Source organism: Mus pahari, chromosome 3 (genome assembly GCF_900095145.1).
Source record: "Mus pahari chromosome 3, PAHARI_EIJ_v1.1, whole genome shotgun sequence".
In the NCBI taxonomy this organism is placed as follows: domain Eukaryota; kingdom Metazoa; phylum Chordata; class Mammalia; order Rodentia; family Muridae; genus Mus; species Mus pahari.
This window is the reverse complement of record NC_034592.1, coordinates 102,221,104-102,246,254: the sequence shown is the minus strand read 5'-3', so window position 1 is coordinate 102,246,254 and position 25,151 is coordinate 102,221,104. Positions and strand designations below refer to the sequence as shown.

The following is a 25,151-nucleotide window of genomic DNA, read 5'->3' as shown; positions in this document are numbered from 1 at the left end:
ACCTGGTGAATAGAGCATGGCACACACTGCTAGGAATGCAGAGGAACCGACAGTCCTGGGAGGCAGGAGGCCTCGTCACAGGCACAGAGCGGATGGAGGGGAAGGCATGCCACAGTACCTTGGATTTATGCCAGCATGTTCAACTCACAGATCTAGACAAAACTGCTTAATCCTTCCTCCTCCTCTTCCTCCTGTTGAGGCCTGTTCCTTTTAACACAACTGTAGCCATTTGTATTCAGATTTCATGTTAGTCACAAGGTGAAATTAAGTTCATAGTTATTAGTGTAACTGACAATGAAAAATGCTACTAATAAGCAAAAACAGTATGATTAAATCACTTGTACCCAGTTATCTCAATGTTCTGAAATTCCCTTGTTCACTGCCTGACCACCACCTTTCTTACGTCACTCAGGGCCAACCAGCTTAAAGGTTGGCTAACAATACTTTACCTAGTAAGACAACTGCTCCCCTCCTTGACCTTTAAACCTGGTTTTTCCTACAGAAAGTCTCCTCTGAGAGCAGACGAGGCCACAATTGGGTTTTTCCTTCTTGTGGACCTGGACGTCCAATATTATGATGTGCGTTCAATAAACTTCTTCTTGCTTAACTGAGATTGGTGTACATATGGTTTGTGTGGCAATTTCCTAATCCCCAACATTTTCCTTGCTTTTCTGAGACAGGATTTCTGCAGTCTAGGCTATTCTCTAACTCAAGACAATCCTCCTGCCTCAGCCTCCCAAGTCCTATGATTGTTATAGATATGAGCCACAACACTGGGTTAAAGAGGCTACTTTCATTCCTTAGTGTTAGTCAGAATATTAATATTCATAGAAATATTTATTTCAGAAGCTCCAGGTATAGTTTCAGGTAGGCGTTACTTTGTATACCTCCACCCCATTTATTAAGCCAAAAAACTTCCAGAATTTCAAGTTCATAAACTTAGCTCAACCAGAGAGACAAGGGGACAGCATGGCTCAGTGACATCTCCCGCATAGTGCACGTGCTGTCGTGGTGTGGGCTTTCTTCCGGTGTTTCCGAGTAAGAGTCTCTAGAGTCCCCAAGGCGGCTGGTTTAGCATCCTAGTTCTAAGGGCTGCTGCTCTCTCTGCTGTACAGGAAATGGAGTCAAACTCCCAGGTTCCTCTCTTGCAGGAGAGCTGAGCCATCTGAAGGTGGGGCAATCTGCTTAAAGGAGGAACCCCAGCATCAACTGCCCTTATTGGATCAACTGCTGCAGAACGTCTTTACCTAAGGGATGGCAAGTCCTTGAAGATATCCTAAGCGGCCTCTGCCAAGGGCTTATCCAGGAAGAAGCCGTATGGCTGCTTGCCTTGTGCTACATTTCTAAGAGCTGCTCCATTTCCTCTAGGATTATTGTGAAGTCACTGACTTCGTTCTTACATAAGGTTTGCTGTTCCAGGAACTGGACACTTTCCTCTTCTTTCAGCTTCAACTTCACCTTCAAGGCCTGAAAGGGAAATAATCCCAAAGGAAAAACCATAACAAAACACGTATAAGAAAGACAGCACCTGGGCTAGACCATTATACCCGTGCTACATAGAGGGGGACAACCCCAATACCAGACAACATCTTATTTCCCACCTTAGAATTTATCTGTGCTGGTTCAGGGAATTTTCCCACTCTGTATTTAAGCGGAACAATGAATCCATCTGTGTCTCCTGCCCCACCATTTGTCTGGCAATCTGAAGGAGCCCAAGAATCTCACCATGTAGATCAGACTTCAAACTTACCCAGACCCCTGCCTGTGTGATAAAAGGTTGTTCTACCGTGCCTGACTTCTAAATTTTCTTTTCTTGTTAATTTGTGTGTGTGGATACCCTCAGATATCCATGGAGAGGAGAAAAACAAAAGGGCATCAGCTCCGCAGAGCTGGAGTTATGAAGGCACGAGCTGCAGAGAGTAGAACTTGGAGAAGCGGCAAGCACTCTGGACCGCTGACTGTCCCTCTAGCCCTACAATCCGGACAGTTCACTCAGGTCTCCTGGGAAGAGCTTTTTAGCATGGATTTCACACTGTCTCAGCTCTCTCTGAGCACGCTGTGGTGTGGCCCACGGGAGGTGTGGAGACGTTGTCCCCCTAAGCCTTGCAATGGTTTTATCCTGAGGAACTTTTCTAGGTCCTCAGGAACACAAAAAGAATTTGTGGAAGAAAAGCATCTAAGAAAAGAAATGGATTCAGTACTAAGGCTGGGAATTTAGTTAACAATGACACGCCAGTAAGGACAGCGTGCGGTATTATCCCTAGGGAAACTGAATTTTCTATATTAGCTATGTAACTCTTCTATAAATCTAAAATTATTTCAAAATAGTTCGTTAAAAACAGACAAGTATACTGGGCCTGGTGCTATGGGCTGCCTTCTATGGCACATGTGGGACTTACCCGCCTTACCCCAAGTCTTACCAGCTGCTGTTGTCCCTGCTGGGCACCCAGGCCCTGTTCCCACCCCGACCTCAACCCTAGGCAGACCTTTGCCTTCCATCCTTTTTGCCCAGCTATGTGAATGGGTCCATCAATCGGGACATCAATCGTGGTAAGCTCTGATGGGATGCTTGCAGGGAGCCCAGACTGTAGTGTAGTCTCTGTCTTAGACCCCTCCAGAAGGGAAGAAGGAAGTTGAGCTTTGACCTAGTCTGATCTAGGAGTGTGTTATTTATTACATCCCTAGAGAGTTGATCCTTGTTGCCTTGTGGATGCTGACTGGAGTCAGCCCTACCCACGCAGGGAGCCCTGGCTATTTGATGTGCCCCTCTCCATCTTTGTCTCCAACTCAGGATTGTAGGAGCCATCCCTTTCCCCTCAGCCTCTTCTTCCCCAAGGAACAAAACCATTACATGGTGAGGGCCACTCCTGGCGACTCCAGAAGCCCAGGCCTCAGGAGGTACAACTGACTTGGGGGTTTGTCTTCCCAGAGCTGCAACCATGACAGGGAGTGTGTTGGCTCTCAGCTCTGTAGTTCTCAGAGGCAGGGGCAGTCAACACACACACACACACACACACACACACACACACACACACACACGCCAAATAGGAGCCAGGCAAGGATGGGGGCTGGTGAAATAAACCGCTGAAAGGGTGAAGGTGCCTGCCACCAGGCCTAACAACCTGAGTTTGAGTCCCATGCACTGGGGCACGTATACACTAGGCACCCACATACATTCGCGCTAAAATGTAATATAAAGGCAGGGAACTGGAGATGTCTTTGCAGTTGACAACTTCTTGCTCCTTCAGACAACTAAAGTTCAGCTTTTAGTACCCATGTCAGGTACCTCACTAATGTCTATAACTCTAGCTTCAGGGGATCTGAAGCCTTATGTCTCCCATGGGTACCTGCACATATGTGACATACATTCACACAGACACATAAGGAAAAATAAATGTTAAAACATAAGTAAATAAAAAGCAAGCTGCCGGGAGTGATGGCGCATGCCTTTAATCCCAGCACTTGGGAGGCAGAGGCAGGTGAATTTCTGAGTTCAAGGTCAGCCTGGTCTACAGAGTGAGTACCAGGACAGCCAGGGCTACACAGAGAAACCCTGTCTCAAAAAAAAAAAAAAAAAAAAGCAAAACAAGCATGGTGGCTTACGCCTATAACCCCTGTGAAGAGGTTCATCCCGAGGCCAGATCCTACTGAGGGACAGGGAAAAAGAAAAGAGGAAGGAAGGATTAAACCAGAAAGGTGGCTCAGCAGTTTAGTGGCTGCTCTTGCAAAGCTGACCCAGGTTCAGTTTGCAGTGCCTAACACCGCAGCTCACAATGCCTGTAATTCAGCTCTAACCTCCATGGACACTGTCTGTCACATTCTGTACGTGTGCACACTTAGGCAAAGCATATTCTAAAAAGGAAGTCTAGGAAGAATGATTTCCCCGAATCCATAAGCTGTGGTGACATGGCAGGTGCCGCCTTGGGTGCGTCTGCCCTTACCTGTAGCTCCTCCATCTGCTTCTTGGCAGTTTCATTGAAAACCTTCAGTTCGTCTTTCAAAGTTTCTAGCAGCAACTAAGAGTAAAGAATATACACAGAGTTGAGCTGGGTGGTGGCACAACACTTGGGAGGCAGAGACAGATGGAGATCTCCGAGTTCAAAGCCAGCTTGGTCTACATAGTGTGTTCCAGGATGGTGGAGACTATGTAGTGAGACCCTATTTCAAAAGTAAGAGACACACAGAGAGAAAGAAAACAGAGAGACAGACACATAGATTAGATACAGACACACACAGAGAAAGAAACACAGAGACAGACAGACATATAGATTAGATACAGATACACACACACACACACACACACACACACACACACACACACACACAGAGACATGAATTAGATGGTGGCTATCATCTTTTCTGTTCATGACATATCCGGAGCAGTGACTGAACCCAGGCCACTGGAGAGCCAGATTCTGAATGGGCACTGGTCTTAGGAACTGTTTCTCTTTGCCACAGACTCCTTTATCTAGAGCGGTGATATTCCCTACATCTAATCCAATAACCCACCCTTTATCCCGGCAGTCTCAACAGTCCAGTCCCAAGAAGCCTGCTTTCTTACTACAGGCTCTTTCCTTGAGGTTTCAAATTTATCAGATTTACTGTGTGCTCTGTACTGCACAGACCTCAGGAGCCAAGTCACAGCAAACTCAGAAGCAAGCCAGAGGTGGCTCTCTTGGCTGGCACCGTGATAGCCGATCTTCCTTGGGGAAGAGATGAGACAAGGTGTGGAGCCTTTATGCCTCAAATAATCTACCTTTCTTTAGGGAAAGAACCAAAAGGAAATTACAAATTCAAACAGGCTTGGCCTTACGGAGTTCTCAGCAATGGAATAGGGAAGAAATTTGGTGAAGTGCAGAAGAGGGAAATCAGACAGTCTCTATACAAGCTCTGCCCATCAAAAGGTTTTGTACATACACACACATGCATGTGTATGTTTGAAATGCTGGCAGTCAACCTTAGATGTCAGGCATACGAGGTAAGCACGATACTCCTGAGTCATATCCACAGATTTCAATTATATGGGTTTCTCTCTCACCTCCACCCCCTGCCCCGTGTATATGTGTGTGTGTGTGTGTGTGTGTATGCATGCACACATCTGTGGCATTTGTACACATACATGCGATTATAAATTCTTGTGGAGTTCAGAGATTGATTTCAGATATCTTCTTTGCTTTCTACCTTTAAAAATGATTTTATTATTGCATATGCATGCATGGCATAGCACATAGGTAGAGCTCATGGGACAACTCTGGAGTGGGTTCTTTTCATCCACCTTTCCCTTCCAGGCATCAAATTCAGACAGCAACGCTTGTATGGCAAGGACCTTAATCCACCGACCAGCCATCTTAAGCCTTCTGGCCACTCTTCCCTTCCATCCTAAAACATTAAAAAAACCCATCTAATGTGCATGTGAAGACATGTGTGCATGCATTGAGATGTGTGTGGAGGCCAGAGGACGACTTAGGGAACTGGTTTTTCCTTCCATCACACAGGTTCTGGGATCGAACTTGTTTGTGAGGCTTGCAACAAGGACTTTTACTTATTGAGCCATCTCAGCTCTCTACTATTTTAAAAAACCTTATGTATGTATGTATGTATGTATGTATGTATGTATGTATGCATTTATTTACTTGTAGGGAAGGGGGGAATTTATACCACCCGGTGAGGTCAGAGGACAAGGTGAAGGACCCAGTCCAGGCCATCAGGCTTGGCGGCAAGACCCTTTACCCCACCTTGAATGTCCATCTCCACTTTAGTTTTTGAGACAGGGTCCCTACGTTAAGCAGCCGGTTAGGCTGGCCAGACAGGGAGCTCTGGAGCTCCACACGTTTCCTCTCCTCCACCTGGGTGCTGAGGGTCTGAACTGAGGTCCCATGCTGTGTGGCGGCACTTTGCCACTGAGCCCTCCCCCCAGCCCCCTTCTGTGTTTTAGTATGTTTTCAGTTCACATTCACTTATAGCTACCTGAGCAGATAAAAACTACCTTCCAAGTAAACTATGCTGTAAGAACACAGACCATTCCTCTCTTCTATTATCATGGATATCCAAGGAAAGCACCTTAGCATCTCTGCAAAGAACATCGCAGAGGCCTTGGACCCTGCTTGGGTGATGGGATTAAAAGCCATCTTGTTACAAGGTCAATATAAGTTCACTCTTGCTTTTTGTAAAACTTGGATTTGACCAGGTCTTGACTCATTTTCTGGAATTTGACATGTTCCACACCCTATACCCTAACCTCCACCCCTCATCCCCCAAATTAAATGTGTGCCAAATAATTTCTGAAATGTTCAGCCAAGTTCCTAGGTAACCAAAATTTCTCTGGAAGTCCTCTGATCCTTGAAAACCCACTAGTCTTACAGTTTTTTCGGGGCTATATAAACCCCATTGTCTATGTTCAATGATTTTCTTGAATCCTGCTGAAGGGGGACAGCCCTGTCTGAGAGAAATAGACTTGCATAATTTGACCAGAGAATCTGAAGGATGGTCTTTCCTCTCACTTGGTGGGTTGAACACTGAGCCCTGGCTGAGGGCCCTACCCATCTACCCTTGCTCTCACCATGGAGTCCGTGTGATCCGTGGTGGGTTCCTGCTTTGATGTCAGGGTCTCTTGGCCTAAAATGGATGGATACAACAAAGTGAGCCTCATGTGAGAAGACACCTTAAGCCAGAGGAGCAGCAGCCCTCCATGGACAAGCACACGGGTATTCCTGAGGGAAGCCTCTTCATGCCAGATCCTGGAAGCTCTCCCCCAAGCATGTCTCTCATGGCTGCCCTCAGAGCTGTGTTTTCTTCAGAGCTGTCTGTAGGGGCGGTTCTGATGCTAAGGTCCTGTTTCCTAATTGGGTTTGGATCTGTTAATAAAGAAAGCCATGGGGTAACTGTTGGGTGGAAGGAATAGGTGGGACTTCTGGGGCCCTGGTGGGAAAGAAGAGAGACAGAAGCAAGGGAGGGGAGGATTTGCCATGCTTTGGAGAGAGAAGAACCAAGCAGCCATTCGAGGTCTTGGGGGCCTGAGGCCCGTAGCTCCTATAGGGTGAGTGGTCAGGGATTTTGGGAAGGGACTAAATGTGTCTTGCCAATTAAAGTTTAGGGCAGGTGGGAGGCGCAGAGATAAGAATATTGTTAAGGGCATGCTTGCTTTTCCAGGCGGGAGACAGTATCGTCTAGCAATTGTGTCAAAGGCAAGTTGAAAGGAACAACTGTCTGTATCTTTTATCCATGGATTCAAGGGAAGCTGGGTGGGGGCTGGTAGCTTGTCCGTTCCTGGAGCTTAAGTGGGCAATGAAAGGCTGTAAGCCCTGAATTTTCTCAGTGCCAGACAGTACCAAAAGTACTATAAACTATACAGCAAATGCTACACCTAGCTTTCTTAAAAGTGACCCATAACCCAATTTTTTAGGGGGCCCCCCAAAGGAAAACGATGCCCCAAATCAGCAGGAAGCAACTAAGAGTGATGTTTCCATTCCCAAGAAGTGGGGTGGATGGTTTCTGGATGCTCACTAGATGGTGGACATTTGTCATCATTTGAGGGGGTGGTTACAAGTTGTTACAGCCTTGATTAGGGAGAAAACAAAATGAGGGAGGTTAGATTCAGAGATTCCTTTTTCTTTCTTCTATCCTTTTTGTTCCCTATCTTTTTGTTTGGGGAAAGATGGGGTGAAGGGATGAAAAGAAAAAGGGGAATAGGAATAAAAGGAATGAAGGATAGTTTGTTGAAACTACTCTTAAAACTATAGAGCTGCTACAAGCAAAAAAAAAAAAAAAATCTTACATTGGTATAGATCTTTGTATATTGATACAAATTTAAGGTTATACTTGGTTACATCTGTTGAAGTTTGGTCTGTTGCTATGTACTGTAATGCTAAATTCTGTATCCCAAGGTCTAGGAGCCTCAAGATGAGTGAATTCTCACATATGCCAACTTCTGTGGTGCAAACCTTGCTCCTTAAGTTAAAACTACTCGTTGAATAAAGACGCCTGTAGTTGGGCAGGAGAGAGGTTGGCAGGGCTTCGTTCCCAGGCTTGGGGTCTAAGGCAGAGACCATGAACGAAAGAGGGGAGAAGGAAGAAGGTGTCGTGGGGTAGGTGGATCATAAGCTCATGACTATGAGGGTCAGCCAGTGAGAGTGGCCCAGGCAGAACATGGCAAATGATATCTTATTGATGAGAAATAGACAAAATAGCATTGATAGGTTGATGTCTACTTAGCTTTAATGCTTTAAGATTTATTATAAATATAAAAGCTTTGTCTTTTACTTGGGAACTAAATGGTTAAAGGTGGGGTAGAAACTCCTAAATAACATTTACTGCATCATACACTGGTATAGATCTTTGTATATTGATACAGATTAGGATTATAATTGTTACAACATACTATGTATTGTTTTTCAACTCTTGTTTAAAGTACTGTATTTATACAATGTTAAGAGAGAAATGTTGCTGGGCGTGGTGGCGCACACCTTTAGTCCCAGTACTTGGGAGGCAGAGGCAGGCCCATTTCTGAGTTCAAGGCCAGCCTGGTCTTCAAAGTGAGTTCCACAGGACAGCCGGGACTATACAGAGAAACCCCTGTCTCAAAAAACAAAAAACAAAAAACAAAAAACAAAAAAAAAAAAGAGAGAGAGAGAGAAAGAGAAATGTTGCAGAATATTTGATCAGACTGTGAACCCCGAGATTGTGTTGTTTACTGTTAAAGCTTGTTTTTAAGCTGGGCAGTGGTGGCGCACGCCTTTAATCCCAGCACATTGGGAGGCAGAGGCAGGCGGATTTCTGAGTTTGAGGCCAGCCTGGTCTACGGAGTAAGTTCCAGGACAGCCAGGGCTATACAGAGAAACCCTGTCTCAGAAAACAAAACAAAAAACAAACAAACAAACAAATAATAATAATAAACAATATCCTAAACACATATTCTTCCACTGAGCTATACCCTTACCCAGGTGTCCCATTGCAGGAACTGGGATAAAGCCAACTTAGGAACTGCTGTGACAGCATTCTCCCTCCTGTCCCCTGAGCAAGTTACCTTTCACCGCCCTGGAAAGAAACACAGTATTCTGACCTCTTTGCAAGCTCATGGCTGCTGGCACTGAATGAATGGACAGTGTTTAGCTAAGAATGAAGTGTCTTTTTACAGTTACGTCATATTCTATTAGTCAGGTAGAAATGGGTATTTCCTCATGTTTTGGATAGGGTTCTCTAGAGTCACAGAACTTACAGAAAGTCTCTATATACTAAGGGAATTTATTGTAATGACTTACAGTCTGTAGTCCAATTAACCCAACAATGGGCAGCTGTGAATGGGAAGTCCAAGAACCTAGTAGTTACCTCTGAGGCTAGCTGTTTAAGTTGGTCTTCTGTAGAAGTAGGTTCCAACAGATGTGCTGGCAAGCAAGTGCAAGCAGTTGAAGAAGAGTGAAACTTCCTTCTTCCAATGTCCTTATGTAGGCCTCCAGCAGAAGGTGTGGCCCAGAATAAGGTGTGTACCACTATGCCTGTATCTAAAACTTGATTTGTTTCAGGCTGACCTTGAACTCAAGAAATCTGCTTGCCCCAGTTTCCTGGGATTAAAAACATGTACTACCTTGTAACAGGCCTAAGATTTTCATGGCCACTATGCCTCACGAACTCCATGCCAAGATCCAGGTCAGAAATCTATCTTCCAGCCTCAAGATCTGTATCACAGGTGAGCTCTCCAATTCTGGATTGTAGTTCATTCCAGATGTAATCAAGTTGACAACCAAGAATAGCCATGCCAAGTCAGAACATTAAGAAACACTGAACTAACTTTAGGGCTTGGCTCAGCAGCTCCTTCGCTCACATGGCAAAGTCCCCACGAGGCCAACACCGCCCTGTGTGCTGTCTCTTACCTGGGCCGAGACCTTTGCTCTCCAGAATTGCTAAGCAGTTATCCTGAAACTTCTCCAGTAGCTCCACTTTCTGTGTCAGGTCCTTCAGCTCTCCCTATGGAGTGGCAAACCGACAAATCAGGAGCCGTCCTACAGGCAGTAGATCTTCCCTGCCTGTACTCCTGGTGAACCACAGCAGGCACTGGCTTCTCTTGTGTCTGCAGTGGTCCCTTTGCTCTCACCAGAGGCAGCCGATGGGTCAGAACTGGGTGGGCTTCTTACCTGAGTCTCTGTCAGCTTCTGGTGTAACTGCTTGTTGACAGCCTCCAGCAGCTCATTTTTATCCTTTAGTTCCTCCTCCGGTTTTTGCTTATTAAATGGTTTGTAGCTAAAATAAAAGTTGTAGTAATATGAATAGGTGTCAGGTGTAGAAGTAGGTGCTTTTGAGCTGTTCAAATGGGATCTAGTCCCGACTTCCTGATAGTGGTCTGTAACCCGAAGCTCTGCTTCTTCATTTCTAGAATTAAGACAATACCTCCATTTTATAATATTACTATAAATAAAAGAGGGTCCATGGACAATGCTTAACCTGCCTGCTGACACATGACAAACATGTAATCAGCTGTCATCCTTATCATTAAGCCTTCACTTTGAATGCCCTATGTGTGTGCGTATGTATGGTGCTTCTATGTGCATGCAGAGGCCAAAACAGGACTTTAGGATCTTCCCTGTGGCTCTCCATTTCATTCCCTTGAGACAGGATGACTTCCTGCATCTCAAGTTCACCTAGGTCACCAGCCAGCAAGGTCCTCCCACTCCAATTCTGGAGTTACAAGCAGGCATGGCCATGCTCAGCTTTTTAGGAGGGTGCTGGGATTCTAACTCTGGTCTTTATACTTGCATAGCAAGCACTCTTGCCATGCAAGCACTGAACCCCGAGCCCTGAAATTGTTTTTTTTTTCTCTCTCTCTCTCTCATATATATATATATATGGTTTCTATTGCTGTGATGAAACACCATGACCAAAAAACTTGGGAAGGATTGTATTTGGCTTGTGTTTCCAGATCATTCTTTGTGGTGGTTTGAATATGCTTGGCCCAGGGAGTGGCACTATTAGGATGTGTGGCCTTGTTAGAGGAAATGTGTCACCACAGGCAGCATGCCTGCCTAGACACTGCCATGCCCCACCTTGATGATAATGGACTGGACCTCTGAACCTTTAAGCCAGATCCAATTAAGTGTTCTTTATAAAAGTTGCCTTGGTCAGTGTCTCTTCATTGCAATGAAACTCTGAAGACAGAAGTTAGTTCCAGGGACTAGGGTATTGCTGTGGGGTATAGGCCTGGCCATGCTTTTGTTTAGAAGAATGTGGATTTTGAAACTTTGGGAAGCAGTGGAAAACTTTCAGTGGGGTTTAATGGGCCATCCTAAGAGGCAACTGGAAGACAGTGGTGCTGAGGGGGATTTGAACTGTGCAGACCTGGGCCGAGAGGTTTCAGAGGAGAAGAGTGTTAGTATGTGGCCTAGAGACTGTTTTTGTTGTATTTTGGAGAAGAATTTGGCTATTTTTTGCCCTTATTTGAAGAGTCTGTATAAGGCTAAGGTGAAGAGACTCAGATCAACTGCATTGATAAAGGAGGTCTCAAAAAATCCAGTTTAGTCTGTGCTGTGCTTTAATCTAATGAAGAGTGTTCTGATGAAGTATAGCCAGCTTAAAAAGAAAAATATAAAATGTGCAGTTCAAGCAATAAAGGGGCACAGGAAGTAAAATGGAGCTGCATCCTGTGTTTGAGGAGATAAAACATATTAAGAGGGTAGTGACTTTGGGGCAAGATCCAGCCAGCTAAGCTTATTGTTTGTTTGCAATTGAACAGAAATAGTTATGTCATGTTAGGTGTTATTATCTGGTTATAGTTTTCATTTGGGCTTTTAATCTGGAATAAACTATAATCCAGAAATGGAGAACACAACTGTGATCCAGATCTTGAGGCATAGTGGCCATGAAAGCTTTGGGCCAGGCATGGTGGAACAGGCCTTTAATCCCAGGAGACAGAGGCAAGCAGATCCCTGAGTTCGAGGTCTGTCTACAGAGGGAGTTCCAGGATAGCCAAGCTTAGGCAGTGAAAGGGTTGAAAACCAGAAAGCCGGTGATAATGTAATAGAAGAGAGGAGCCATGTTCCAGCTCTACGAAGCAAAAGAACTGGCTTTAGAGTCAAGAACAGAAGGGACTACTGGGACAATTGATGCTGGTTAGCTGGAGCTAAGAAATTAGTGTTGATAAAGAGACCAGCATCGCCGAGGTGAAATCTTCTAGGAAGTGTTTTCTGAGAGCACAAAGAAGCTGGTGCAGACATAGTCAAAGTTGTATCTAGTGCTGCAGCTGGACTTGGTAATGTGTAAGAATCACCCAATGGTACTGGTTTTGAAGGCATGAAGGGGTCATAGAGAGCAGCTGAGGGTTGGCACTGTGAGAGGCCAGGGAAGGCCATTGGTGAAGGTACAGCCTCAGTTGCAGTTGACGGCTGTAGGCTTATATTTGCTAAAACCTACTTTAATAAGTGTACTTAAATACTTTAACCTCCTTTCTAGCCCACCACCCATAGAGGTAATGGAAAGGAGAGGTTGATAGGGCAAAGGAGGATGTGGACCTGTTTAGAAATAGTTTTTTGGATGAATCCAATCTTGGTTGTCATGATATCAGCAGTTCAGTTTATATGAATCAGCAGCAGTAGCTCAATTCCCTTGCAAACACCACTCACAAATCAGCAGTGGCAGTTTGATCCAGAAAAAAAACAAAACAAAACAAAACAAAAAAACCCTGCAAGGCTCTGAGAATCAGCCCATGAGTCCCCAGAAGCAGCAAGAATCCTCTGGAACACCACCAGAAGTTCTTTGGCATTTTTTTCTCTAAGATCAGCAAAGAGTGGCAAGGTGAACCAGTACCACACAGCATCAGCCACTGTCTGTTGGGTTATATTTATACTGTTCTCTCAAGCATCTGTTCTAGCAAAACATCACATGCTCTTTTCCCAGGCAGCTTCCAGAAAAACACCATGTGTCTATTCTCAGCAAAAACATTCCCTCATAAGGCAGTTTCCAGAAAAACATTACAGGATATGAGTTTTCAAAGAAACCAGAATTTTCCACTTCAGACAGCACAGGATTGAAGGAGTCACACAAAGTTGCTGAGGCTGTGCATCATGAAGAAAGCCTATGAGAGGCTACAGTCTAGATGCAGCAGAAGACTCCAGTGAACTGCAGATTCCAGTACCATGGAATGATCACCAAGAACAGCAGTTGAATGGAATCAACCAGAGCCTAAGAGTGCTGCAGAGGTCAGAGCTGGAGAAGTGGCTCAAGCCCTTTGGGAGAGCCCAGATCATGTTTGTATTCCAGACAATGGAATAAGGAGGTGTAAAGCTGCAGTTGCCTTGGATACTCCAAGATGTTAGAGATGTCAAAGCTGTTGGGATACCGAAGGAAAGCTGCTAACAGGGAGTGGAACCAGGCCAAGAGAAAGAAGTTTGCTGCAGTCAACAAAGATGCAAGGATTTGAAGATAGGAAGATCACTTTTACATCAGACATGGAGATGCCGTTTGGAATTTGCCCAGCTGGTTTCGGTCTTGCTTTGGTTCATTATTTGCTCATTGTGATGTTTTGGTATGGTAATGTATATTCTGTGATGTTGCAGGTATGTGATCTGCTTTTTTGGTTTCATAAGGGATTATAGTTAAGTGTTTGGATGAATCTCAGAAGAGACTTTTTAAACATTGTTGAGACTGCTATATGTGTCCTTCCCCCTAGCGTTGAGAGGGCTGAATCAGACCTTGTCACAGTAGGCTAGCCCACCTAGAGTGGAGTCTTTTGACCTAGGTGAAGTCTATTGTCCTGCCACATCTGCAGCTTCCTGCAAGAAGCCACTACCTCCTGAGCTGCTGAGCTTGTCTTCCTGAGGAGATCCTGACCCCCCTTTATATTCAGACCTTAGAATTAAAACATTGAGCCTTGCTCAGAGAACTTTGTCTTGGTGGGTTATTTCTCTCACCATCTTTCCTATCCATCCCCAGCTTTCCTTTCAGGAACCCTGTAACCTGTGGCCACTAGCGGCTACAGCTATAGGCTATGGAGACATTTGAAGTTGGACTAAATGTATTTTGCATTATGATATGCCTAGGTATAGTCCTCAGACTCATGTGTTTGAACAAGCCTATGGAGGCCAGGGAGTGGAAGGTGGTTTAAATATGCTTGGCCCAGGGAATGGCACTATTAGGAGGTGTGTCCTTATTGGAGGAAGTGTGTCACTGTAGGAGTGGGCTTTGAGACCTGCCTAGCTGCCTGGAAGCCAGTCAGTCTTCTGTTTGCCTTCAGCTCCTCCAGTGCCATGCCTGCCTAGACACTGCCAAGCTTCCACCTTGATGATAATAGATCAGGCCTCTGAACCTGTAAGCCAGCCCCAATTAAATGTCCCTATAAGAGTTGCCTTTGTCATGGTGTCTCTTCACAGCAATGAAACCCTAAGACACTGTCCATCATTGAAGGAAGTCAGGACAGGAACTCACAGGGGACAGGAACCTGCAGGCAGGAGCTGATGAAGAGGCCACGGAAGGGTGCTGCTTACTGACTTGCTACACATAGCTTGCTCAGCCTGCTTTCTTATAGAACCCATGACTACCAGTCCCGGATGGCCTCACCCACAAGAGGCTGGGCCCTCATTAATCTTTAATTAAGAAAATGCCTTACAGGCTTCTCTGTAGCCTAATCTTATAGAGGCATTTTCTGAGTTGAGGGTCCCTCTTCTCCAGTGACTCTGGCTTGTAATGATGTAAGACTAGCCAGCACATCCTACAATCCTCGTTGACCTAAAGTGTATCCTAGGGTGGCCCTGAGATTCCTGCCTCAGTCTCCTAAGTACTTCTATTACAGGCACAATCCAACACCTCTACAAAGCCTTTTCTGGCTACGGGGGCTGTTAAGATGGCTCAGTGGTTAAGAGCATGCACTGCTTTCCTAGAGGACCCAAGTTCAGTTCCTAGCACTCACATCAGGCAGCTCACAACTGCCTCTGATTCCAGCTTCAGTGGAGGTCTGATTCTCTCCAGGCATCTGCACTTACAAACACACATACACAGGTAAAAATTTCAAAAATCACGTCTTAACAAAAGCATCTGGGCTTCCTGCTAAGATGATGATGCCACTGAGGGTGGTGCTGTCTCAATCCCGAAAGTCCTCTCAGGTACATGGCACGGTACTCAGACTTAGACACATCACACAAGCCTAATGTGACTGTCATCTACACCCACGATGGCGAGCCTCCCTCCACCCTCAGTTGACCCCACGCTCACCTGTTTCTGAGGTTCCTCCTGCTGGCAGTCTCTGCAGCTTTCACCTGTCTATAGAAGCAGAATCAAAGCTCATCAGAGAACCACAGTAGTTGGTGCTACAAATAAGGTGCAAATAAGGGCTTGGCTTCTTTGCTGTTTTGGGACAGGGTTGGAAATCCCAATCCTCCTGCCTCAGCCTCTTCAGTTCTGGGAGTGCAGGTGCATGCTATCACACCTAACTTAAGATAGTTGAATTTCTGAGGAAAAAACCAAAGAGTACATCCCAGTAACTAGCACAGGCTGAGAACTGAGCATACGTGCTGGTTTCACCCCCAACAACCTGACAGACCTGAGCTCGCTTCTGATATTATGACTATCTCATGTCAACTAAATTCATCTGGAAGAGGGTCACTGCCTAGAGTCACATGTACATGCTAGGTCCTGGGGCTGGACCCCACTCAGGCCTATGAATAAGGCTTATAGTCAGCCTCAGCTTTCAGGCTATGACTGTTTGGGCAGATTATTTTATGTGGATGGGTGTTTTTCCTGTGTGTGTATGTGTGTCATATATATATATATATATATATATGCCCAGAACCAAAAGAGGTCAGGACACAGGATTGGATCTCCTGGACACCGGATTGGATCTCCTGGAGCTAGGTTAGAGATGGATTTCAGTTACCATGCTGGTGCTAGGAACAGAATCAGGGTTTTCTCCAAGTCAGAACTGCTAAGCCATCTCTTCAATCTCTATTGAAACATTTCTGGTGTTCAGCAATTTCTAGAAAAATCAGTACCTCTCCCTGTCCCTCCACCTGTCTGCTGGACAGGCACCCTGGCCCTTGAACACACTTGGGCTCTCTCTGGCAAGCTGCTATAACCGGATGTCGGCCATCTGCTCTCACCCATTCTCTCGTCTTGATTTGGTGACTTTTTTAACATCAGGCTCTGGACCTCCTGGATGCAGATGTCTAGGCAAATCAGCTTCTTTGGATTTAACAGGTAGTTTAGAAGTAGCTCGAGCTTGTGTATCTGAAAGGGAAAACAGGAGTGAAGCCACAGCACGACCCACCAGCCTCCTCGCTGTGCCACACAGAGCCCCCACTCTGAGCTAACGTAAGCCTTTATTTTCATACTGTCCAATCTTAAGATAGGAATAGAAGCTGTTTCCATAGAAAGTCTCTACACTGACTGATTTGCTTCAAAAATGTAGAGACTGTTTTGACTCTGCCTCCAACTGCTGGGTTTTGTAGGTCTATTGCTTATGAAACAAAATCACCAATGTTTGATTTACCTATGGGGACTCAGGAGCCAGTCGCTGTGGTGAAAGCCTGCTAGCTCAGAGAGGCAGAGAAAGCTCCCAGCTGGTGACCTACAGGGAAAAGTGTCTTCCCCTCCATACTGTCTTCAACCCCTTAGACTCACAGACCCTCCTTTCTTTCCTGGCTTTTCTTAACTTCACTCCCTGTCACTGACTTCACTTAACTCTTGTTTACACAAAGCTCTTGGGTTAAATATGTGTGCCAGGGCTGAGTCACACAAGAAACAGGTTTTTCTAGGTCTCAATCTCAGGGGTCACGATGTGAGCAAATATCCCGCAACAAGGCGTGCACCAACACACAAAATTCACTGCTCCAAGTGCCTGATGATACACCAAACTTGACAGGCTACATCTACGTGACAATGGAGGCAGAAGGAAAAGCCCAGCTGGAACTGTCCCTCACGGCTCCCACAGCCGCTCTCCCCAGACAGCGTCTCACTGCTTCCTCTTATGTGTTTTGCCCACTTTCACCAAAATGTCCTCCCAACCACTTTGAGACATCTTCATGTCCCAGTAGCTAAGGAAATATCAGGTATATGTCCAAACTTCAGGAATCAGCCACAAGTGGAATAAGAGGAACATGTTAGCTCCAGTCTGTTTCACTGCCCCGGACATATAAACTCTTTCCTCTCCTCTTCCCTACACCAGGCTCTCGCCCTTCCAGTCCTTGTCCTTTATTGAGTCCCTGTTAAGAGATTCCTACTTGGCCCTCTTGCTGATCTCCTGACTGGGCCAGACCAGGTAACCCATCCCCCCCCACCCCCCCCACAGTATAACATTCACATGCTGTAACACCTATCAGGCCCCAACCCCTAAGCTGTTCTCTTTTTCCAGCTGAGAAGGTTTTAGATTATATTGACTCCACTTTCTTCACTGTAAAATGGCTCCTTTAAACTGGATGTAGGTTAAAAGGCATAATAATTAAATACTTAAGTTGAAGAAGTGAGGTATAGTGCTGAATCATATTGTAGAGCACTTTGTATTTAATACAAAGTTTATTCAAAGAACTTGCTGCACATTAATTTGGAATAAATATAGTTCCTCAACTTAACACATTTTGTTTATAGGTACAATTTATAGGACATTAGAAATTTAGTTTCAGCCGGGCGTGGTGGCGCACGCCTTTAATCCCAGCACTCGGGAGGCAGAGGCAGGCGGATTTCTGAGTTCCAGGCTAGCCTTGTCTACAAAGTGAGCTCCAGGACAGCCAGGGCTGTACAGAGAAACCCTGTCTCAAAAAACCAAAAAAAAAAAAAAAAAAAAAAATTTAGTTTCAATATTTCTAACACTATGCAATTATTAAATGGGTTCTTCTGAGGTATCTGTTAGAAGAAGTAACTTTGTGGCATTATCTTGTCAACTCAAGTAGTAGTAAGTTAAATACAATAATATATCTAGTCCATATAATGAGAGTTCATAATAAATTGAAAAATCATTCATTAACTGCAATCAGCTCCAACAATCTGTATCTGCGGAGCCCTGAGGACTCCGCTACAGGGAAAAGCCATCAGTAGAGCTTAAGATGGTCTCCTAAGAAGAGAGATGTTAAGGGGAATAAGATGGCTGGTGTAAAAGAAGAAAGTTTGTCCAGCTTGTTTATTCAAGCCCCTCCCCCCAGGGACTTGCTGTATATCCTGCAGCTCACTACAGGCAGTACAACCATTACAGACCTCATCTGATGACTGTCAACCACACGAAAAGCAACACAGACCAAGACAGAAAAGCAACTACAAATTGTTTTCAGTCACGCCTCTCTCTTCTCTCAAGGTTCTCAGTGACTCTGTCTGGGCTGGGCTCGTCTCTCTCATTCCACTCAACATATATTGATGGTTTGCTCGGGAGAGCCACTGTGCTAATGTGAACAAGGAAGTCTGGAGTTTTCTCCCCATGATCCCACTTCTCAAATGATTCTCTTCTCTGACAACTCACACCTGCAAGACAACCAAGCTTAACCTGGAAATAAAAACGGATAACTGCATGAAAAGCGATTTCCAGGGTTAAAGAGATGACTCAGAGGTTAAAAGGGAAAATTAGTCTTCCAGAGGACTGGAGTTTGGTTCCCAGCACCAATATCAGGTGGCTCACAACCGCCTGTAACTCCAGGTCCAGGTGATCAAGACTCCTGACTCTCGTTGGGCACCTATGTTTATATGCACAAGCCTCCCTGCACCACACACACACACAAAGGTTCTAGAGAGGCAAGTGTGGTGGCACTGAGCCTTCTGGAGCAGAAGTGGGAATGTTGCTGAAAGCTAACGTTACACAGGGCTATAGAGTAAAACCCAGCTTTTAAAAAAGACAGACGGGGGGGGGGCGTGTTGAGGGGCGGAGAAAAAAAGAAAAAAGTGAGGCCCTGCACTGAGCATGGTGACACAAGCCTTTAATTTAAGCACTCAGGAGGCAGAGGCAGGTTCTGTGTGTCCCAAGCCAGCCTGGGCTGCATAACCCTGGTAAACGCAGAAGGGGGCTCGGTCAGGAGTAGGAACAGGGACTGTTACACAGCCCAGCAGGAGGATGTCAGAGCAAACCGAACACCGCCTCGACATACAGATTTCCACCCTTAGTCCTAGCATAGACCACAGACTCCCGGCTGGTGGCGGTGTGGACACCCACCTGCCGGCAAGCCGCAGCTCGGCATCGAGTGAGGCTGCGCATCGCACACCGTCTTAGCACTGGCCATCGTAGCCGGGTGACTTGGCTGGACCCTGAAAGTGCAAGGCGGATATCAGCAGCGCCAGAGTCCCGCCACGCTAGCCCGCCCGTCCGTCCTTCCGCCCGCACACATCCCAGCCCCGGGCCCGCAGAGCTTAACCCCGGTGCCGGCTGCTCCCATCCGCCGTCCTCTCCGCTCCCTTTCAAATGATGCTCCGCAGCAACTGCCCAGTCCTCGGTAGAGTCTGCCGCCGCGCTTTCAAAAGGAAACTTCCGGGAGCTGGGCGGGAAGGGGCGCGGCTCCGAGTCTGTAGGCGGCCCTGTTGTACGGAAGACTGTCTCCTGTGCCTCGACCTTGGGAGCCGCCATGCTGTACGGAAGGTTCGAGCAGCGTCTCTCCAGCCTGCTGGTCGAGGCTGGGCCAGGGACTCACTGGGCTGGCTTGAATGGAGCTATTGAGCCAAGCTGTCACATTCCAGCCTGAAGGCAGACACGTGAACTCGCCTAGCGTCAAGTCACAATCCTCTTTATTTGGTCTGTGGTTGTTAAGGATCCTGCCAGGAATACAGGTGGCCTGAAGAGAAACTACCAGGTGAAGAGCAGGGGAGCCTACTTGAGGGATACCAGTGGGCTGAAATAGCTAATGTGCTTAAAAGCCCGCATGCGGATTTAATTACAAATTAAAGTTATTCAAACAAAACGAGGCAGATTATCAGACGTCACGTTAAAAACACAAATACCAAAGGAGCCTGGTGCTGGACAGACACTTAAGAGGGTGACGGGATAAGGTGGGTATATAAGGACTGACTTTGGCGCTGCCCTCTTGGAGTCTATAATATAAGGTGGGTATATAAGGACTGACTTTGGCGCTGCCCTCTTGGAGTCTATAATCCAGAAAAGACACTAAACAGATAACTGCAAATACACATTTACCATCCACGGGAAGACAATGAAGGGAAAACAAAGATATTATAAGAAAGAAAAGCAAAGAACCAGTATAAATCAGAAAGCCTGAGGTCCTGGAGGTCCAGAGTGGTAATTCTAGCACTCTGGAGGCTGCCACAGGGGAATTGCCCTGCCTTTGAGGTCAGTCTAGGCTACATAGTAAATTCCAGGTCAGTAGGAGCTACAGAATAGTAAAACCTTATTTAAATAAATAAGATTTAGGTGTGTTTGTTTCAGGAAAGATAAGGAGTTGTTAATCTCAGGAACAATGAGAAATGTGAAGTTTTATGGTAGAAATGGATCTCTCTCTCTCTCTCTCTCTCTCTCTCCCCATGGTTACAATTTTGGCATTTTGATTTCCTTTATGAGAACATGTTTTTGTTTTAATCCCTGGTGTGGGATATGGGGCTGCTTCAGACAGTTCACAGCAGCTGACTATGATGTGCCTTGTGCTCTATCAGAGAGCAATGGTGTTATGGTTGGAATTTTGGGAACTTTTTAGAGGGTATATAAATGTTACGACCCTGAGAAATGGTGTGGGTTGTTGGTTGCTTGCTGTTGTTTATGGTTGGTCACACTTTGTTAAGTAGTCATGTGCAAAGAAGAAAGAACAAGAAGAAATTACATACCCAGACAGTAAAGATCAAACTTGCCCCCAAGGAACTCAAGGCCCTAAGCAGCAGGAAATAGTCTAAAGATAATGTCCTTTCTCCTCTATCCTTTATTCTCTCCTATCCAGTGGGGATTGAAAGGGTAGAGAGGGTGAAAGAAGAACCCATAAAGTAACCAAAGACAGCTCTCGTGCGCTCTCTCTCTCTCTCTCTCTCTCTCTCTCTCTCTCTCTCTCTCTCCCTCTCCTATCCTTTACCTCCTCTCCCCTCTCTCATCCCCCCTTTCTCCTTCCTTAACAGGCGCTCACTATGTAGTCCTGGCTGTTCTGAATTTACTACATAGATCAGGCTAGCCTTGAACTCACAAAGATCCAGAACAACCTATGATCTATCACAGAGATATACTTCTACCTTGGGAGTCCTGAAATTAAAGACATGGACCAGACTTTTTTCTTGTTAGAGCCCTTAAAAACATTTTCTTCCTATTCTTTTGGTAACCATTTGGAATTTTCTATGCCTGCCCCAGTACCCAAATAATGACCCCGAGGCTTATTTATTTATGAATTAATGCCTATGGGATTAATTAATGTGATGGGAGTTGGTCTGGTGCTGCTGTGTATTCTGTCCTGGAACTCACTCTGTAGACCAGGCTGGCCTTGAACTCAGAAATTTGCCTGCCTCTGCCTCCGGAGTGCTGGGATTAAAGGTGTGCACCACCAGGCCTGGCTGCTGCTGTGTATTCAAATGCTAAATACTGGCCCCCAAGATGTGGTTACCCCTAGTGAGCAGATTCTTACATACATGAATTATTGATTGAATGAAAATGGCTACAGCCAATTACTGGGATGACTAGAAATAGACAAGAGTTTTAGTTACTGGGCTGGGGATTGCAGGCAGGGATGATGAGGAAGGAGAGGGAAGAAAGAAGAAGACAGATAGAACAGGAGGTCTCCATTAGATATGATGGATCAGGAGCATGTGTCCAATAAAATGGATCCTGAGGATAGTTTAACACTGAGTTTGGGCTACACTGCTTTGGCTCCTGGCGGATATCACCCATGCACCTGCCCACCTACTTGCCCAGGAGTATGCGCACGCACACACATGCCAGTTAATTTTAAGATGCCTAGGATACCCAAAGGCAGGGCACTTCTAATCCTCTGCCTGCTACTCTAGGCCCAGTCCTGGAAGTGGCCAGTGGCCACTTACCTGAAATCTCCCATGGCTGGTTGGCTTTATCTCCTACAATGACCATCCTTCTCCCACCACTTCATCGTGACTTCTCCCCTCTGCATCCTAGCCCTCAAAACTCTAAGGGTCTCACCCTGTCTCCCTTTGCCTAGCCATAGGATGCCCGCATTTATTGATTGATCAAACCAAATGGGGACAAGGACCTTTAGCGTTTGGACACGCAGCTCTCGGATTGGATCAAAGCATTAGAACTAGTCTCCAACAGGATAGGCTGGTGGAGCAGAAATAACCCAGGAAGTCACAAATGACAAGTATTTGGGGAACACAGCTGGGGAAGTAGACAATCTAGCATATAGGAAAATAGATTAGGGGTAATCCCCCAGTAATTGCCCCAAAACTATTATAAATAAATTGTAGTCTGAGTTTCATTAATTTGGAAGCAAGACAGGGATGGAAATAATTTAATAATTTATATTTGGAGTATCTTATGTGGGGCATAGAAGAACCCAAACAACCTGAGAGAAGTTACCACACCAACCCTCCCAAAAAACAAAACCAGCTTCCAGCTCTAACTCTGTCATTTTAATACTAAGAAGCTAAGAAATGCAGCTGCCAAACAAACAACAACAACAACGACAACAACAACAAATCTCTTAACAGTCACGAACAGTCAGTAAGTAGTCCAAAGGGCATGGGAAGGCCTCTCCCAGAAAGAAATTTCTCAATGCACTTCCCTGGGCTACATACATCAAAGGGCACCACCAGCAGCTGCTAACTGGAGCCTCAGGCACTTCCCATTTGTGAGACAGTGCTCAGCGGGGTCCCTCAGCCCCAGGCACTGCAGCGCAGGAAACCAGAGTAGACCTGCAGGAAAAGCCTGCCACTGTGCAGAGGCTTGGCATGCAGAGAGGCCTGGCAAGAACTCTGAAAATCAACAGCATAGCCCTGCGTGGCATGTGGGCCTGGGACAGGTGGCTGGAAGCAAGTCAACCTAAAGATAGGACACAAAGCACAGAGGCTGTGGTTTCTCCAGTCAAAGGGCAAAACTGCCCTTTCTCTGTAAACAGAGAGGCTGGGGCAGAACTACCCCTCAGAGCAATGTGATAGCCAAATAAATTTTTTTCTATGTTAAAAAAAAAAAAGACACAATGTCACAAGACATCTGGATTATGTATAATTTTGCTATACTTACCAGCATAAAAATAATTAATTTTACAATAAGGATTACAATTTTTAAATATCCTTTTTAAGAGAGATTAAAGAAAGGCGGACTTAGATAAGAAGAAGACGGAAAGATAGCATGCTAGGTTAGAGGCCATAAAACAGGGATTAGACATATGGAATCTACAATAACACCAAAACAGGTGGTTCCAGATAAAAGAAAGACACAGGGTTATCAAAAATTACAATGGCAACCCATAGAGACACTAGATAAAAAGGCTTCAACTATGAACCAACATGATCAGATTAGATATTTTATTTATATTGTCAGGGATCAATTACTAAGTAAAAGTCTGTCTGCTGAATTAAAAATCCAGATTTTACTTATTGATGCTACCTTGAAACAATGCCAAGCAACATATATGTTTCATTTAGTAGAGTTGGATACATATATATGTTTATACATACATATATATGCATGTATATATATATATATATATATATATATATATATATATGCATTAATGCATTATACTCTTGGTGCATATTCAGAATGCCTTGAATTCTGAGAAAGATGATTCCAAAACTACACATTTGTTAGAGATGATGGCTATGCTGGAGATGTCTTTGCAGATTAAAGCTGACGATGCTCAGATGTGTGCATCTGTTAGAATACAACACTTTTATAGACTTTAAAGCCCTTTCCAGGTATAGCTTACAGTCCTACAGATCAAGCCATTATGGAGAGATCTAACACAAATTTAAGGCAGGTGCTCATAGAACAAAAAGAAGAAAAAAATCTCCCACAGATAGATTAAATGATATTCCATTGGCTTTAAATATTTTAAAGATCAAGAAAACAAGCAATTACAAAATTCTGAATTTTATAAAGGACTGATGAATTAGGCCTATAGAAATCCTAGTTACAGAATGGAAAATAGGAAGTAGGTTGCATTTGGGAGATGTTACATATGTTCACATAGGAAAAGAGAAAGCATGGATTCCCTCCAAGTGTATACAAGTCAAATATGTCAGAGGAAGACCCAACCCGCTGAATATCTTGACTACAGACAGGAAAAATGAAATAAAAAGACCAATACGGATAATGTATATGCTGATCTGTCTATATGAGAACAGCTCTGAAACTGGCTAAGACACGACCACTACACTGACTACAAAGTCTTCAGGACTTAGCTTGCCATTCTTTCAAACACATAGCAACAGACTAAACCCCAACAGAATAAATGCCAGAGCCTCTTTCCACTGTCTTGGGGGTCATATTTACATTCTTTCTAAACATCATGTGTCCTCTCATGTGTCTGCTTCAGCAAAACATCATATGACATAACTGAGTCTCCAAAGGAACCAGAAATTTCACCTTCCAGAAAAACATCACATGACACAACTGAGTTGTTAAGAAACCAGAATTTTCACTTCAGAAAATGGCATTTAAAGATGTCTTATCAATTTAAGCTTCTTTTTGGACAATGAGACAGGTCTGCTCCTGGGAGTACCATTTCTACTTCAAAGGTGATGATGAGAATCAGAAAACCTCCTTACTGAGTTTTCTTCAAGTGTAGCAAGCTGCCACGGGGCAGAAGCTGCCTTGCTTTAACTGCAGACTACAGCCAAGAGCCATGGGTGGGGGTCTTCCCCTGTCACATCTGATTTGTATCACTCTGGAAGAGGTCCAAAGCCTTTTCTCCTTCTCTGTCAACACAAATACAGAGCCTCTCTCCCAAAATAGCTTGTCCTTGGTCTAGTAACTGAAAATCATTAAAGGTATAGCTTGACCTCTCTCCCAGAAGAATTTTAATATCATAAATACCACCAAACTTAAATCATCTTCATTTTGATAATTAAAACAACTCAAAGCAATTAAAAGAATCTAAACAAATATTATTTATTGAGTTAGTGCTCCTCCACTATCTCCTGGTTTTCGTTTTGTTTTTTACACGATTAACTTTTAATACTGAGATCAAGGCCTAAGTTTCTGCTGTCTGAGATAGGTTAGGCTCCATACCCCCTGCAAAGACCTTCAGCATTTGTTTTATGAATTAGCATTATTAAGCAATATTAATATATATGATTTGAGCGGATAA

The 25,151-nt window shown here is 44.8% G+C and overlaps 1 protein-coding gene across 1 annotated transcript; it reads right to left on the bottom strand.

Moving 5' to 3' along the window:
* Window positions 1-565: 565 nt before the first annotated feature.
* On the bottom strand, window positions 566-19,608 carry Knstrn (kinetochore localized astrin (SPAG5) binding protein). Its single transcript, XM_021194350.1, has 9 exons — window positions 19,302-19,608; window positions 19,103-19,194; window positions 16,074-16,200; window positions 15,190-15,237; window positions 10,128-10,233; window positions 9,867-9,960; window positions 6,560-6,615; window positions 3,942-4,016; window positions 566-1,467 (listed from the first exon to the last, which is right to left on the bottom strand). The coding sequence occupies exons 1-9, from the start codon at window positions 19,508-19,510 to the stop codon at window positions 1,336-1,338; spliced, it is 939 nt and encodes a 312-aa protein (XP_021050009.1). The 5' UTR covers window positions 19,511-19,608; the 3' UTR covers window positions 566-1,335.
* Window positions 19,609-25,151: the final 5,543 nt, after the last annotated feature.

What these genes read in the sequence shown, in the direction of transcription:
- Knstrn (XM_021194350.1), bottom strand. Translation starts at nt 19,510, where the DNA reads ATGGCGGCTCCCAAGGTCGAGGCACAGGAGACAGTCTTCCGTACAACA. An exon ending in AGGAGGAACCTCAGAAACAG is followed by an intron (nt 10,234 to 15,189) that starts GTGAGCGTGGGG and finishes CTTTTATTTTAG; the next exon opens with CTACAAACCATTTAATAAGC. An exon ending in AGAAGCTGACAGAGACTCAG is followed by an intron (nt 9,961 to 10,127) that starts GTAAGAAGCCCA and finishes GCCACTCCATAG; the next exon opens with GGAGAGCTGAAGGACCTGAC.